This window comes from Mandrillus leucophaeus, unplaced genomic scaffold (genome assembly GCF_000951045.1).
Source record: "Mandrillus leucophaeus isolate KB7577 unplaced genomic scaffold, Mleu.le_1.0 Scaffold360, whole genome shotgun sequence".
Taxonomy (NCBI): Eukaryota; Metazoa; Chordata; class Mammalia; order Primates; family Cercopithecidae; genus Mandrillus; species Mandrillus leucophaeus.
The window spans coordinates 2,989,174-3,007,557 of NW_012103810.1; the positions used below are offsets into that span (position 1 = coordinate 2,989,174).

At 37.9% G+C, this 18,384-nt stretch overlaps 1 protein-coding gene across 3 annotated transcripts in view; it reads left to right on the top strand.

Moving 5' to 3' along the window:
* PAK1 (p21 protein (Cdc42/Rac)-activated kinase 1) overlaps window positions 1-18,384 on the top strand; it is a 154,083-nt gene that overhangs the window by 106,003 nt on the left and 29,696 nt on the right. For all 3 annotated transcript variants that reach the window (XM_011989734.1, XM_011989733.1, XM_011989735.1), the window contains exon 6: window positions 16,291-16,410. In XM_011989734.1, the coding sequence (XP_011845124.1) occupies window positions 16,291-16,410 (120 nt within the window). The remainder of the gene's footprint in view (window positions 1-16,290; window positions 16,411-18,384) is intronic.

Consider the following 18,384-nt stretch of genomic DNA (forward strand, 5'->3'; position numbering starts at 1 on the left):
CAATTTCTTCATCAATAAAATGAGAATGATATACTCTGCCCTTACCTGGACGTGTCTTCAGATACCTACATTTAGAAGAAAATTTCCTCTTTGGTCTATGGAGTCTGCAAAACCAAGATTAGTACTAATTGTTGAAGGGAACAGATTTTATTCATTTAAAGTCATTCATTCTGTCCTCTGAAGTTGTAATGAATGCTTTGACACTCGAATGGATGTTACAGAAATCATGAAGAATTGGCTGGGGATTAAACTAGAGGATCTCTGTGTCTCTCTCAACTTACAAATTCTATTTCCCAGGGCAATTACAAGGATAAAATGCGATGTTGATGTATTTTAAAGGGTCCTATAAATAATAAATTGTGATGCATGTAAGAGAATACTGCCTTTTTTTTTTTTTTTTAAGAGATGAGGTTTTGCTCTGTTGTCCAGGCGGGAGTGCAATGGTGTGATCATAGCTCAGTGTAAACTCAAACTCCTGGGCTCAAGTGATGCTCCTGCCTCAGCCCTCTGAATAGCTGGGACTATAGGCATAAGCCACCACACTCAGCTAATTTTTAAAAAGTTTTGGTAGAGATGGGATTCTCATTTTGTGTTCTCAAACTCCTGGCTTCAAGTGATCCTCCTGCCTCGACCTCCCAAAGTGTTAGGATTACAGGTGTGAGCCACCACACCTGGTTGCTATTTATTTTTTACATCTGATGTCTCTTGTATATAGGTGGTTATGCCATTCTGATTTACTAAACATTTGCAAAAGCCCTAGTTTATACTATACCAAGTCCGGTGTGAATAAGTGACATTACAGAGATGGTCAGACATGTCCCAATACCTAAGAACCTCCCAGTCTTGAGGTTGAAGACCTCAAGCAGCCAATTCTTCATGATTCCCATTTGTGCTTGAAGGCACAGACAGATAATTATAGTGCAGCATGCTAACCTTCATGAAGCCAGGGGCTGTTTCTGACTTGTTAATTGTTATACCGTTTGCATCTGGCAAGTCTTGGCATTTGGTAAACATTTACTGAATGAAAGGTTGGAGGTGTCAGAGAAAGCTTCCTGATGGTAAAGTCTGAGTTGAATGAGTTAGTTATCTAGAGCAAAGATTAAGGGGAAATGCGGATATTCCACACAGAAAGAGAATAGCATGTGTGTGGGCAAGGAAGTTCATGAGGTATACTTGCACAGGGAACTGCGAAGTGGTTTGTTATGACTAGAATGTGAATTGTGAAGGAAGTAGAGGTGGGCGATGAGGAGGAGTGGTAGTGGTAAGCGGGACAAATCATGTAGGAGTTTGACTTATCTTAAAGGTGATGAGAAGCTTAAAGAACTTAAGCAGGAGAGTGGTTAAGTTCTAACACAATACCGAGTTACCATCAAAATACTTTGAACCATGCTTCCACCGTGGGTACTGGTTTATTCTGAGTCATTTTTATACTTATTGATTATAAAAAACAATATTCACATGTTCAGTGCCTTGCAACCTGTTGGATCCTTTCTTACCGACTCTCTGAATCCTCACAGGAGCTTACTGAGGTAAGTTATTATCCTTATAGATGATAAAACTGAAATGGAAAAGAGTTAATGGCAATAGGCATCTGATTCCCAGCCTATACTGCTTTCCCCCGCTTCCTGCTGCCTTTCATCAAATGGAAGAGATGTAATTAAAAGATGGGAAAGAATTTGCAAATACAGGATCTTTGAATAGTAAATTATTGAAGAAGAGGCTTTAAGCCAAGTTGTGCTTCATGGCTCAAATGTCTTTATGCTTTTGTGGGAAGAGTGATAGCCATCAATATTGAGTGCCTACGATGCACTGTGTTAAAAACTTTATATAAGCATGATTAGCCTCACAATTACCTATGTAGAAAGTATTGTCATCTCCATTTCATAGGCAGAAAAACAGAGTTTCCTGAAGACTTATAATTAGAACCACATTAGAACTGGGGTCTTCTGAATCCCAGTTTGGGTTTCTTTTCACTGTGGCAAGGAACAAAAAAAGATGTCATTGAGGTCTTATAAAGGAGACTGCAGTAAAGCTGTAGCTATGTTGTTTGTTATTGAGGAGGAAGAGCCCTGGGGTTCATGCCATATGGCAGGGAGGATAACACCTGCTTGGTAAAAACTTGTACTGGTTTAGTATCTACAATTAAAACTACTAAGACTGTGAAGGACATTGTTCTCCCTCAGTTCAGAACATTTGTCCAGCACTAGCTTAGTGCTCTATATATCCTTACTAGTTTTACATGGAGGAAATGTTTTGTATTATGGTAGCATGTCATTATTTTCCATATTGGTTTCACACAGATGATTCCACTTGTGAAATAATCAAATACAATTGCTGCCTAAGAAATTAAGACTCAGAGAGATTAAGTGACTCACTCTCTACGTTTGACTGAGTTAGTAGTAGAAACCAGCACAAAATTCTGCTCTCCTGAGCATTCATGTATTCACTCACACCCTAAATACTGAGTTAGTATCTTCTTTATGCCAAAGTACAGGTGACACAAAAATGAACGTGCACTATCTTAATCCTTGAGAAAAAAAATTAATGACAGACTGGGGAGAGAAGGGCTGCAAGAAAGGCATGAATAATGTACAATGGGGTTATATTTGATGGAGTGATTTATTCTGCTCTGAAGTACAAGGAAGTTTGCAGAGTTCTTGGGCCTTAAAACATTGTTCGTTTAACAAACATAATCTTAAAGTCCCTTTTAGCTCTAAATTCTGTTATCTGTGGTTCACTGGTCTGAGATCTGACTCTAAGATTCCATGGCATTTTAATGCCTGATTCTCATTTATAAAATGAATAGTTACCACATGATAGGTTCTTTGGGTGCTGAGAAGTCAAGGACTAGTAAGATCTCTGCTCTTGGTCTCACAGTTTTTGTGGTGAATCAGAACATGTAAACAAGGATTTATAATACAGTGTTAGGTAAGCATCAGGTAATGATACCAGGCAGAGAAAAAGGCAGTGCTTTCCTGTGTGATGGACAGCATGAACAAAAGTTGGGTTAAGGATCCAGTATGTTAGGCCAGAGAGCTTGGACTTTATGCTGGAGCTGAGGGAGTGTTTTAAATAGAAGATTGATGTAGTTGGATATGTGATGTCTAAACTAACATCTTAGATTTCTTTAGAAATTGGATCAAGATAGTAAACTGAATTCATGTGCCCATCTCTCTTGCTATCTCAAATTTCTTAATTTCAGAAAAGATTTCTTAAAAATCAAATTAAAAGCAATGCTCTAAAACAAAAGCATGACGTAAATCAACTGTTGTGAGGAATTCATGGAAGATAGAAAGCAGAAAAGGTCAGATTGATCAGAGCAGAAGAAGCCACAACTTAAAGTATAAGAGAAGATGCCTAGGAAAATGAAAGTAGCTCCAGAGAAAATGGGCTGAAAGAATATATACAAGAAGCAGGAAAGAGTCATGGGCCATCTTCAAGGGTAAATTAATTTAATTCTACCTTTGAAACAGTAGGGGCAGCCTCCTCCTTACAGTGCACAAAAGGCAGTGGATGCATTTGATTCTAAGCTAAAATCAGCTAATTTTCTGGAGAAAGTAAACTGCCTACTTGAGGAAAGCTCTTGCTGTGGGTATAGGGGCCTGAGAGAGAAACAGAGAGGAACCTGAGTTAACTGCAATATTCTACCACAGATATAAAGAAAAGGAAACAGGAGAAGTAGCTCTGCAGTGAAGGAAAATACATTAAAGTTTTCCATCCCAAGAGTAAATTTGTCATACTTTTGATACCTGGGAGGAGGGGAATCTCTACTTTTCCATGCCTGCATACCCTAAAGTAACACTTGCCAATAACCATCTCTCCATAACTCACGAACAGATCATATCAGACCTCCATTCAGAGGAGGACAGTGGAAAAACAGACTTACATAAGTTTCAGAAAAACTAATGTTAATTACACTAATCTATTGTTCACTTATAAATATGAATGAATAGCCAACGATCTCCAGACATTTGAGAGAAACACAACATTAAAGAGAGGGACCAAGATAAGGAAAGAAAATTAACCCCAGAGGAAATAGATAATTCAGGAAATAACTTTTTTAAAAATCTAATATTTTCAGAGAGGATCTATAGTTGTTGCATCTACAGAAACACCCTGCTATTAGAGCAACCAGAGGAGGAAAGAGTGTTCTTAGTATTAAAAACGTAAGAAATAAATTTATGGCTGGGCGCAGTGGCTCACACCTATAATCCCAGCACTTTGGGAGGCCGAGGCAGGTGTATCACCTGAGGTTGGGAGTTCGAGACCAGCCTGGTCAACATGGTGAAATCCCATCTCTACTAAAAATATAAAAATTAGCTAGGTGTGGTGGTACATGCCTGTAATCCCAGCCACTCGGGAGGCTGAGGTAGGATAATCACTTGAACTTGGGAGGCAGAGGTTGCAGTGAGCTAAGATTATGCCACTGCCCTCCAACCTGGGTGACAAAGCGAGACTCCATCTCAAAAAAAAAAAAAAAAAAAGAAATTTATAAGGTTTAAACAACAAATGCATATAAGTAAATAGGGAATTAATGATATAAAAGATAAAAAATTTGAGAATAAATGACAATAGAGGGTTGGTCAAGGGGATTCAAGTATAAGTAGAGAACAGAGGCAGTAGAGTGAAAAAATAAATAAATATTAGGAGAAAAATTTCCCAGCTAGAGAAAGGCATGAGTCTTCAGATGAAGGGCCTATTAATGACCAAGTCAGATAATTGAAAAGAGATCCAAGAATAAAGAGAAAAATCTTAAAAGCTTCCAAAGAGAATATGGTTCATGTCCAAAGGAACATTAGCATCAGACATCTCGTTAGAAATAGTGGAAAAAACAGTAGTATCTTCAGAGAGATGAGGCAAATTGTTTAGAACCAAGAATTCTGTACCTAATCAAACTAATATTTTAACTATAAGGTGTCAATATAAAGATACGTTTGGACATGTGTAGATCAAAGATTACCACCCATAGATTACTTCTGAAAGGCTAAACACCAAATAGTAATAATAACTACCTCTAGGGTTGATGGTGATTGAGAATACTCACTTAAAAATATTTTTATTGGCCAGACATGGTGGCTCACGCCTATAATCCCAGCACGTTGGGAGGCCAAGGTGGGCAGGGCACCTGAGGTGAGTTCGAGACTAGCCTGGCCAACATGATGAAACCCCATCTCTACTAAAAATACAAAAAAATTAGCTGGGCGTGGTGGTGTGTGCCTGCAATCCCAGCTACTCAGGAGGCTGAGGCAAAAGAATCACTTGAACCAGGGAGGCAGAGGTTGCAGTGAGCTGAGATCATGCCACTGCACTCCAGCCTGGGCGGCAGAGTGAGACTCCGTCTCAAAAAAAAAGAAAAAAAAAAAAAAATGTCAAGTAGGACTAAAAGCCTTGTAATAAGTAGTTGTCATTCTGCGATCTCCCTTCACCATTGTCTTGGCAATCCCTTTGCATTTTTGTGTTGGTATTCCTACTTTCTCTGTGCCATGTCTACATTATTTTTTGTTTACTTTTGAATTTGGTGGAGCACATCCTCTCGTAGATTTAAGAAAGTAAATGGAAAGTAAACATTTAATATCTTTCAGGTCTCAAAATGGGGGTGTTCTCTATGCTACCCTCATGTTTAATTAATACTTTAACTGCTTATAGAATTGCAGATTATACATATTTTTTCATCAGAATTTGGAAAACATTACGCTTTTGTCATCTAGCTTTCAGTACTGCTGAGTCCAAAGCCATTTTATTTCTCCTTCCCTGTATATGACCAATCTTTTTTCTACTCAGAAAGCTTGTAGGATCATCTTTGTCACCACTGCTTTGAAATTTCACAATTGTATTCCTATTTACATCTATTTATACTGCAGGGAGCTTTGTGAACTCTTTCAGCCTGGAAACTCTACCCTCAGTTCTAGGAAATTGCTTGAATTATTTTGTTGATGATTTCTTCCCCTTGCTTCTTTTGTTCTCTCTTCCTGGAACCTCCATTATTTAGATCTTGAACATCTTTTTTTTTTTTTTTTTTTGAGATGGAGTCTCGCTCTGTCACCAGGCTGGAGTGCAGTGGTGCGATCTCAGCTCACTGCAACCTCCGCCTCCCAATTCAAGCAATTCCCCTGCTTCAGCCTCCCGAGTAGCTGGGACTATAGGCGCACACCACCACTCCCGGCTAATTTTTTTTGTATATTAGTAGAGACGGGATTTCACCATGTTGTCCAGGATGATCTGATCTCGATTTCCTGACCTTGTGATTTGCCCGCCTCGGCGTCCCAAAGTGCTGGGATTATAGGCGTGAGCCACCACGCCCAGCCCTAGATCTTGGACCTCTTAAACTGATTCTCCATTTTTTAAAGGATTTTCTCTATTTTCCTTGCGTTTGTTTTTATTCTGAAGAATTAGGAGACTTCCTCAACTTCATCTTTCAGTCAATTTAATTTTTCATTTCTATTCTCATGTTTAATTTTCAAACACTTTTTTATTTTAAGAAAATATATAGCATTCTTATTTCCAGAATTGATATATTTTCTTCTCTCTAAGGAAGTTAATGATAGGCTTTCTTTGGGTGTTTTTTCCTCCCTGTTTAGTCTGGTTTTTCCAGGTGGCCCTTTGCCTCATTTGTTTTGGTTTCACACTTTTATGTTAGAGGTTTTCCTTGCATATTCAGAGGTCTGCTCATATTTATGATTGGGGTACTAAAAAGCTCACTAGAATTTTAAGCTCATTGGTGGTGAACAATTCAATACTTTTAATAAATTTGTAGAGTTGTGCCACCATCACCTGAAAAAGTTCCCTGGTGCCCTTTTACCATTTATTTAAACTCCCATGCTCAACCCTAGGAAACCACTGATCTGCTTTTGGTCTTTATAAATCTGTCTTTCTAGACATTTTATATAAATAAACTCATACAACATGTAGTATTTTGTGTGTTGCCTCTTTTACTTAGCTTTGAACTTTATGTTGTAACATGTATCAGTATGGTGTATTTCATTTATTGTTATGTCCAAATCATATTCCCTTGTATGGATACATTACATTTTATCTTTTTGGTTTTTTTTTTTCTTTTTTTGGAGACGGAGTTTCACTCTTATTGCCCAGACTGGAGTGTAATGGCGTGATCTCGGTTCACCGCAACCTCCGCCTGCCGGGTTCAAGCAATTCTCCTGCCTCAGCCTCCTGTGTAGCTGGGATTACAGGCATGCACTACCACGCCCGGCTAATTTTGTATGTGTAGTAGAGACTGGGTTTCTCCATGTTGGTCAGGCTGGTCTCGAACTCCCGACCTCAGGTGATCCACCCACCTTGGCCTCCCAAAGTGCTGGGATCACAGGCGTGAGCCACCGTGCCCGGCCTTATTTATCTTTTCATCAATTGATGTGTACTTGGGTTGTTCCCACTTTTTGGTCATTATGAATAATGCAGTTATGAACATTCACGTACAAGGTCTTGTGTGGTCTCATTTCTTGAGAGTATATACCTAAGGAATGGAACTGCTGGGGCATGTGGTTAACTTCATGTTTAACCTTTTGAGGAACTGCCAGACTTATTTCCACAGTGCTGGCACCATTTTACATTCCCACCAGCAGTTATGAAGGTTCCAGTTTCTGCATATCTTTGCCTGTCCCTGTTGTTGTCTGTCATTTTATTATAGTCATTTTAGTGGATGTGAAGTGGTATCTCATTGTGATTTTATTTGGATTTCCTAATGGATAATGATGTTGAGCATCTTTTCATGTGCTTATTGGCCATTTATATATCTTCTTTGAAAAAATGTATTTTCTGTTATTGATCTGTAATTTAATTCGACTGTGGTCAAATAGTATATTTTATGTGATTTCAGTCTTTTTAAATTTATTGAAATGTGTTTTATGCCCCAGCATATAGTCTATCCTGGAGAATGATCCATGTGTAGTTGAAAAGAATATGTACTTCGTAGACATTGGTTGAAATGTTCTTTATATGTTGGTTAGGTCAGTGTTGTTCCTTTATCCTTGCTTATTTTCCTTCTAGTTCAGTTAATTATTGAGAGTGGAGTAATGAAATCTCCAACTAGAATTAAAATTGCTAACTATAATAGAATTGTCTCTTTCTCACTTTAATTCCAATATCTCTTGGTTTATGCAAAACTGCTTTGTTAGGTGTACATATGTTTATGTTGTTATATTTATAATTGTTATAATTGATAGAATTGGTATATCAGTTGTTTTGACTTTTTATCATGAAATGTCTCTGTGTCTCAAATGATATTTCTTCTCTTAAAGTTTTTTTTTTGGTGTTAATATAGCCACTTTGGCTCTTATGGTTACTGTTTGCATGGTACATATTTTCCTGTTTTGCTTTCAATTTATTCATGTATTTGAATCTATAATGTGTCGCTTGTAGACAACATATAGTCTAATCTTTTTTTCTTTTCAGTCTGACAATTTCTGCCTTTTGATTGGGGTATTTAGACTATTCATGTTAATGTAATTTTTGTTAGGTTTGGACTTAATGTTTACCCATTTGCTATTTATTTTCTGTATGGGTTCTGACTTTTTCTATTCCTCTTTCACTGCCTTCTTTTGTATTAATATTTATTTTTTTACTTTGCATATTTCTTTTTTTTATTATACTTTATGTTCTAGGGTACATGTGCACAACGTGCAGGGGTGTTATACATGTGCCATGTTGGTTTGCTGCACCCATTAACTCGTCATTTACATTAGCTATATCTCCTAATGCTATCCCTCCCCCTCCCCCACTATATTAATATTTTTATTGTATCATTTAAATTCTTTTTTAAACTGTATTTCTTGGTGGCTATTTTATGTCTTATACATTTTAATTTATTACAATCTACTTCACATTAATAGTAACTGAATTCCCAATGTATCTTCATTCCCTGCCCCTTCTTTGTTCTGTTACTGCCATTCATTCATATGCACGAATGTGTATGAATGTGTGTATGTGCATGTATGTACTGTATATGTTGGAAGCCTAACAATTGCTTTATGCAATTATGTTTTTTAAAGAAGTTAATGGAAGAAATAACAAAAAGTATTTTTTTAGAGTGTTCCATGTCAATCTACATATTTACCATTTCCTCTGCTCTCCATTATTACTTGTGGATTTGAGTTACTATTTGGTATTACTTCCTTTCAGTCTGATGGACTTCTCTGAATATTTCTTGTAAATCAGATGTGATAGCCATAAATTCTCTTTCTCTTTGTTAATCTGGAATGTTTTCATTTCATCTTCATTTTGAAGGATAGTTTTCTTCGGTATAATTTCTTGATTGGCAATTTTTTAAAATTTCAGCTGTTTGAATATGTCATCCCACTGCCTTTTGGCCTCCATTATTTCTGATCAGAAGTTTTTATTTTGGTTTTTAAAATATACTGATCAGCAGTTAGCTGTTAATCATACTGATTGGCCTTGTACATGATGTCAGTTTTCTCTAATTGCTTTAAATATTTTCATGTTGGCTTTAGTTTTTGGCAGTCTGACTGTGCGTTTAGGTGGTTTTTTTTTTTTTTTTTTTAAATTTTTCTTTTACTGAGACGGAGTCTCACTCTGTCGCCCAGGCTGGAGTACAGTGGTGCAATCTTGGTTCACTGCAACCTCCTGAGTTCAGGCAATACTCTTGCCTCAGCCTTCTGAGTAGCTGGGATTTCAGGTGCGTGCCACCACACCCAGCTAATTGTTGTATTTTTAGTAGAGATGGGGTTTCACCATATTGGCCAGGCTGGTCTCAAACTCCTGACCTCAAGTGATCCACCCACCTCATCCTTCCAAAGTGCTGGGATTACAGGCATGAGCCACCGTGCCCAGCCAGGTGTGAATCTTTTTGTGTTTTTCCTACTTGGGATTCATTGAGGTTCTTGGATCTGTAGATTAATATTTTTTATCAAATTTAGGAAGTTTTATCCATTATTTCTTTACATATTTTTTTCTGCTTTTTTTTTTCTTCCTCAGAGACTCTTATTATATGTATGCTGGTGTGCTTTATGTTGTTCCACAATTCTTTGATGCTCTGTTTTTTACTTTAATTTTTTTACCTCAGTTCTTTGTATTAGATAATTTCTATGGGTCCATTTTCTTTTTTGTTGTTGTTGTTTGAGACAGAGTCTTGCTCTGTCGCCCAGGCTGGAGTGCAGTGGCACTTTCTCGGCTCACTGCAACCTCTGCCTCCTGAGTTCAAGCGATTCTCTTGCCTCAGCCTCCTGAGTAACTGGGACAATAGGCACGTGCCACCACACCTGGCTAATTTTATTTTTATATTTTTAGTAGAGATGGGGTTTCACCATATTGGCCAGGCTGGTCTCAAACTCCTGACTTCATGATCCACCCACCTTGGCCTCCCAAAGTGCTAGGATTACAGGCGTGAGCCACCGCGCCCGACCTCCATTTTAAAATTCATTGATTGTTTTGCCATATAGAATCCCTTGTTTAGCTCTCTGGTGAGTTTTTCATTTGTTATTTTATCCTTCAACTGCAGTATTTCCATTTGGTTCATTTGAAGTAATTTCTACTGATAATTTGATTCATTGTTGTTATGCTTTCTTTTAACTCTTAAAACATTGTTTCTTTTAGTTTTTTGAATGTATTTATATCTGAGTTGGAATCTTTATTCTCTAAAGCCAACATTTGGGGACATTCAGAGAGTGTCTGTGGATTGCTTTTTTCCCCCTAGGGCATACTTTCCTGTTTCTTTCTATATCTTACGATTTCTTGTTGAAAATTCAATATTTAGATAATATTCTGTACCAATTCTGGATACTGATAGCCCCCTCCCCAAAAAAAGTTGCTAGCTTTTTTATTTGTTGGTTTTGTATTATCTTACTAGGGATAAATCTGTGAAATAGTCTCTATCTGTGGTCATTGATTTCATTGCTCAGTGTTTGTTTTTTTGTTTGTTTATTTTTGTGGTGGTTTTGTTGTTTTGTTTTGTTGCAGCTTGGCTTTCCAGAGATTGCTTCTGTGTTTGCTTAGCTGAATCTTTAGCCAATGATTTGACAGAGATGGTGCTCAGAAACTTCAACTCTGTAAGGCTTCTTTCCTGTACTGATGGATCTGTGTGTAGGTAGGGGAGTACATTTACTGTTTAGGCCTTTTTCAAGTCTGTTCCAGCTTTTACTTTCTGTTGGGGTCTTTTTAATCTTTTATGTGCATGCACACAGCCAGGCATGTGTGATTAGCATGAGGCTTTTCTAGTGTCTGCTGTGCCTGTGAACAGCCTTAGCAGAAATTAGTTTGCCCTACTCAGGACTGTAACCTCAGGCTAGTAGAACTGAATAGTTGGCCCTCTGCCACTACCATCTTTGGAAGTCACTTCCAATGACAGTGCCAGTGGGCCTGGGCATTGCCCACATCTCCAACGGAAAGTGAATGTTCTTGGACTATGCAGTTATACCCTGGTCTGCCCTGATGGAACCGCCACACTTCTGGAGTTGGGGCTGGGATGGATGGGAGCATCCCTTACCCAGAATGCCAGAGATTCTATTTTTAACCCAAAGTTCAGGAGTTTATCAGTCATGAACACTTCTCAGTATTTTGTTGACCTTTGTTGGATTTCCAGGGAACTGAAATGGTTTTTGTCAATATTGTCCAGATTTATAGTTGCTTTTTGGGGAGAGGATTTGCCAGTCTTCTCTCTCTGCCATACCTGGCAGTCTGCTTATAATATTTTTAAAAAGATAAAAGACAGATTATTCTGGGCCATAATAAAAGATGCATTAGAGAAAGCAAGACTGGGCGCCCAAAAAGCAATGAGGAAGACTTGTAAAGGATTGGTAAAGGTAAGAGAATATGGTGCCTAAGTGAAAGCAGTGGTTATAAGGCTAAGGAACAGAGGGTTTAATGGAAAGAACTTCTTGAATCCTGATACAGTTTGTTTTCCATTTTACCATACTGCTGCTCACGGAGTGGGGAAAAGATTTTATGTTTAGTCAGGTATCAATCCTTGGTCTCCCTATCCCAAGGAAAAGTATCAAGTTGATCTTGTTGTAGGGTGAGCATAGTCTTCCTACTGGGACAGAATGCTTGGTGAACATGCACTGGCTACCATCTCCTCTCTGGGTTGGGTTGTCACATTTCAGTGGCCATTTTCAATCTGTTTGCATTATATCATTCTGAGCTGCCCAGAGTCTTGAGTTTTGATTCCAGTACCTAGTCATTTTCTTCTTCACTATTTTTCCTTGACCTTAAAACTTCTATTTGATCAGGCAGCAGCCACCCAAAATTGCCTTAGGATATAGTCTTATCCTTGACCATCTTAGCTGAACCTTGGAGCCTTCCCAAGGTGGTTTTTTAACTGGCCTATCTGTAATGAGAGCTGGTTTTGATCATGTTGAAGATATGATAAAGCAAACAAACTTTTATAGGGTGTGAAAAAAACCATCAGACCCACTAATTTTTACTGTAGAATGTAGGCTAATGGTTTAAGTCAGTTAATAGTACAGTTCTTTGCCATTTTGGTATCTTCCTTCACAATCCTGTTCCCATTATCTCCACTTTTTCAATTGTTGAGTGCCGCATCATTTAGATATTTCATTCCAGTTTATACTACTGTTGGATAAGACGTATTCATTTAGCAATCCTATACTGAGCACTTTCTAATCATCTGGCCAACATCATTATCATAGCTAATATTTGAGTATTTTAAAAATGAATTTTACATAGCTTTATCTCATTTAACCTCACACTAACACTAAAGTAAGTACTAATACGGGCTGTATTTCATATCTGAGGAAACTGAGAGTTAATATCTTACCCAGAACTCATAGTTTGTAAGTGATAAAGGCATGATTTGATCCTAAGCTAGTTGATTCCAAAATGTCAGTTTTTAAGTATTATTCTATCCTGCCTGGTAAAACAGACAATTCAACATAAAACCTTAACAATTGGAGAGAATTATAAAGTAGCCAGTGATATTGTGTTAGTACTTCTAATGAAGAAGAAATAGAAAAAAGAAGGAAAATCAAACTAAAAATTGATATCAGTGGAAAAGTACGTAAAGTATATTCCAACAGAGGACATTTGAGATCTGTCACTAGAAGAACAATTGAGGAAGTCGCAAGAAGAACGAACTTACAAAGTAGTTACAGACAAAGACGTTTCCATGTATTTATTCCTTATTGTCATCCGGTAGTATGCTAAGAATATACACCTTTAAGCAAATGCCCAGATTGCAAGGATGTAATCCAGGGTACTATTCATACATTTCCATAATAAAGAAAACCCAAACTGGTAGATGAATTTATATAGAAACACCTTTAAAATATTGTTGAACAGTTGATGCTATCTGAAGTTAAGATGTAGGTTCTTAAATTAGTAACATTTGTGTTCTACAGTGTTTTGGTTCTAGTATCTTGTTTTCAAAAAAGTAGACAGTATTATAGATTATAGTTAATATTCTTTGCCTATTTGCAGTAGAAAACTTGCCTGTGATGAATATTTTTGTATTTAAGGCGGTGGAGATGGTATATTAGTATATATGTTTGAACATATGAGGAATAAAAGTGCTATTCATACAACATTTCAGGAAGTAATAAATTTGGTACTCTTTCTGAAAGCTTTGAGTACTCTATCATATTATACTTTAAAAGAACTGAGAACAAGGAACCCTTGAGTTTGTTAGAGTCATAGGTGCAAATTTTTTTTGGTGCTTTTCACTATTCTGGTATAAAATAGGAATTTGTATTTTATTGCCATTGATTAAAAAAACCTTTTCTCTAATTTGTGAGAAACATCTTAATAAAACACTTTAAAAAGAAAAAAATGTATAGATTACATCACTGTTCTACTCACAGTACTCCAGTGGTTTCTTATTCTAGGTCTAAACTCCAAAGGTATTATTACCGCCTCTCTGACTTGACGTAATCTGGTTCCCAACTAACTTTCTGACCTTTTTTCTTTCCTTACTTCCCCTTACTGACTTTGTTACAGCCACATAGGTAGAATTCTTAAGGGTTGTGGGAACACACCAAGCATGTTTCTGTCTCAGAGTCTTTAACTTCTTCCATCTGCCAGGAATATCCTTTTCTCAGCCCCATGGCTTGCTCCCTTAATTCATTCAGGTCACTGTTATATGACATCTCATTAGAGAGGCTTGCCCATGCCTATGGTATCTAAAATAGTGTCTCCCCACCCCCTCAACCAATCTCTGCTCCTATGTGGAGCAGAGACTTTGGTGATTGTTTTTTACTCTATTCTCTTCTAGAATGTAAGTTATAGAACCAGAGGCTTTATCCGTTTTATTCTTTATTTAGCCCGAGAGCCTAGAATGGAGCCTGGCACACAGTGAATGGATGGATGGATGGCTAGATGGGTAGATGGATGATGAATTGTGGAATGTGTGGCTTTTGTTTGAAACAGAGATTTGTGATTATTAGACATAATGATAATTTAATTGATTCCTTACATCTTTCTAGCTCTTTACCATTTTCAGTGATTTTATGTTCACTTTGCCTCATTTCATCCATTTAATGGCCCTCTGAGGTAGGCAGAAAGCTGTAGTCATTATCCCTATTTTATATATTAAAAATGTGAGACTTAACTTAGACCCTTGCCCAAGGACACAGGGCTAACAAGTAAAAATCTAGGTAATAACCTAGACCTTTCTCTCTCTGACAGATGTTATTATCACTGTCCAAAGCTATCACCTATGGAAGACAGAATCTTTTACTGAGGAAGGTGATGAAATCCCCTTCTCTACAGTTTTATAAAGCAAACAAACCTAGTGTTTATAGTATACATCAGGGGAGCTCCAGGGCTACCTGATGATGAAGAGCCTTGCTGAGTCAACTTTATTCCCACGTTAGGTTTTTAGTTAAATTTTGTTGACTAGTGGGGAGAAAATAAATTAGAGCAGAAAAATATCGAAATACATATTTTGACAGGGAAAGAACCTCTCTTGAGTTTTGGAACTGAAAACGATTTAAGGTCATCCCTCAAATTATAACACTCCTCTTCCTTCACATTCCTCAGGTGATTAAACTTCAAACCAAGAGGACAGATTTATTGCCTGTGGTCACCACAACTGCTTATATATGCCCAGCACTGTCAGTTTTTAAGTTATGCTTTGTGCTGGAGGCCCTGTTAAAGTCTATGAGAGTGCCAGTTTTTCCTACTTTTGTATGTCAAATGTGGTAAAAGACAGTCTTCCACAGTCAGTAGCTCTAGTATATTATTCCTTAGTTCTTCCATGTATCCCGTTATTCTGACTCTTGACCTTCCTCTTAGGAGGCTCCAGGTGTCAGGCAGGAGGGGCTCTCATCCTCTGTCTATCTCCTATACCAGATGGTCACTACTTTAGGACATGGACCATCTTTTTCATCTTTGTACATTTATGTCAACAGTATCAGTCTTACTGAGCACAAAGTAGGTGCTCTGAAAATACCTGAAACTATTGAATTACATCAGTATATATTAAAAGATCCCCATTGCCTCTCTGGTTCTTTGCTGACCAAATGATAGAATCATTTGGTCTCTATCAAAAATCTCATGTTTTGGAGGCATTTTGTCTCTTAATTCTGTGTAATAAACAGTAATGGTATGCTATTTTTGCCTGGACCTGCCCTAAAACCTGCCACTCTTGGCCCAGCTCTGTTACAGTTTGCATGGGGAAATCAGGTTGTCACAGATTGTGAGCAGATCTAATTAGTGATAAGTTCCATTCCAGGGTAGGGCAGAAGCTTAGGGAAATAGTATCCAGTCTGGGGAGAAATTCATTGTTCTCTTTAGACAACATGATCCTGATGCTGATGTTCTTTATCTTCAGGTTGAGGTAAAGACCCCTGGTGACATAACGGGTCCAGGAAATTTTTGCAAAGAGAGGAAAAGGACAGGGCAAAAGCCTGTTTAGACTGCCATTTACCATATCAGGAGAGAGTAAGAAATTATAATGATGAATTTTGAAAAATTGGAAACTTTTGATCCCTTCCCTACATTTCATACTTTATTTCCTATTCAGTATGGAGAGCAAAATTCATAGAATAAGAAGGTACTGTGAGCTTGTCTTCAAGGGTTGGGTTGGGGGAGAGGCAGGTAGAAAAGCTGTAAGCTAGCTTCCCATTCACAGTTAGGCTTTGGGTGGGAGAAGGAAGCTCCAAGGGATTGAGTGGATAGTGATGGCTAAGAGAAGAGGGAGAAACAGATTGAGTTTCTGAGACTAGCTACACGGAGGTGAGAGCTTGGAGGCTAATGTGGATTTCAGAAGGGGTATCAGGTTGGGGTTTCTCCCTGGGGGGTTTGGTGATCCTGATAGTTAAGTTCCATGGCAGCTGGACCAGATGCATCTTGCTTTTCTTCTTTGCACAGAATGTGAAGGCTGTGTCTGAGACTCCTGCAGTGCCACCAGTTTCAGAAGATGAGGATGATGATGATGATGATGCTACCCCACCACCAGTGATTGCTCCACGCCCAGAACACACAAAATCTGTGAGTCTTTGGGACCTGAACAGTTGTGTGATTTATTAGAGTAAGTGGGGAGAGGGAGGAGTTGGTGCTAAGACCTAGAAATTTAATATTCTGGTAGGGGTCCTCAGATTTTGGAGCTGGTGAAATCACTGAACTACCTTGACTAAAGGTACTTTCTGTATGATTAAAGACAAAAAATGGTGTATTTATTTATCATCGGTTTGCAGATAGTCCCAAAGTGTCCTATGTAATTGATGTTTATACCAATCCAGTCTTGGTTTGCTTAGCCTGTTCTCCACAGATAGGACAGGAAGATATACAGGATTGATGCTACTTAGTGCAGGACAAACATAAATTATTCCAGTCTCCAGGGAAGCAACAAATTGTCTTGCTACAGATCTTTTCTTCTCTGTTAAATATGCACCATTGAGCCTCTTAGAGCATTATCGATAATACTGAAAGACCCAAGAGAATTTATAAATACATTAGCGCTATTAATATGCTGGGCATCAGGAGTGCATTTTGATGCCGGATGTTGGCAGTGATTTCTGTTTAACTTTCTTTGAGGTTCCTGCATCTGAGAATAGCCATAGTCCCTCTACCCTTGCTTTGAAAAATCTAGTCCCCGTGCCTTTTACTTAATTTGGCATCACTGAGCACTGACCTGCCATCAGATGATACTCTACTAGTGTTTCTTTGTTTAGGTCCATAATGAAGAAACCATCTAGCACTTCTGTGATCTTGAAAATAAATAAATAAATAAATAAATAAGGGCTACCTCTGGAATACGGCATTTAGGGAGGTGTTCGAACAGAAATTGGTTGAGTGACTATTGGAGATGCTGTGGAGGAAATTCAAAGGAATTATATGACCTTTTAAGATGAGAACTTATAAACAGAATCTGTGGAATCATTTTCTCTGTAGGTCACAAAGTTACCTTAAGGGAAAATGGGCTTCAAAATTGGAGAGTTGTTAACACTGATATGTTTTTTTTTATTTGTAGGCATGTTCATTTAAAACATTTTTTTCCCCACTAAACCATGAACACCTCAAAAAGTAGAGGAAATCCATATATATGTATTTCTAGTGTTTAACATAGTTCTTGGCACCTGCAGAGGTGGGTAAATATCAGAGGACAGTAAATATTGAATTAATTAATTAATTAATTGATCTTCATAGCGTTTCTTTCTAAAAGGGTATTGTTAATTCCTAATTTATAGAAGAAGCATCTGAGATTTGGAGAGGTGAATTGATCTGCCCAATCTCTTAGTAAACTAAAGAGCCAGGATTTGAAAGCAGGTAATTAACGCCAACTCCAGGTTGTTTTCCACCATAGCACAGTGGTATTTTTGTGTGTACAAACCTGTGCTAGGAGCCAGAGAAGGAGACTATTAGAGAAGGAAAAGGCAAAGTTTCTGTCTTCAGAGAGACATATCAAGACAGTCAAAAGAGGACAGGGCATGAAAGTATAGGTTTAGATACCTGGGATATAGTTTGTCTACAGGTACAAGAATAGAAAATTGAGAAATCATTATACTAGAGTAGTAATCAGGAAAGAAACCATCACCTCTGATCTCAGTGTCTTGGCTTATTGCTGTTCCCACTACTGGAAAGTTCTCTCCCATTTCCACCTATTAAAAGCCTCTCCAGTCAAAAGGTAGCTTGGTCAAGCAGTCGAAGGTGCAGGATTTAGTAGGCTTTAGTCTCTGTGGAGCCATGGGTTTGAGTCCCACTGCTGCCAATGGCTTTGCATCATCCAGATAAATGATCATCATAGATAAATGATCCTCCATTCTTTGCAGGAACCTATCCATCCTTCAGGATCTAGCTGCAGGATCCTGTTTGTTTATTTATTCCATCAAATATTTACCTGAATGCTTGCTTTTTTTTAGTAAGTGGTTAGATGGAGAAACTCAGGGATCAATGACCCACATTCCCTGTCCTTATACAGTTTATGGACTATCCAAAAGATAATTGTGATATTTTTATGATAAA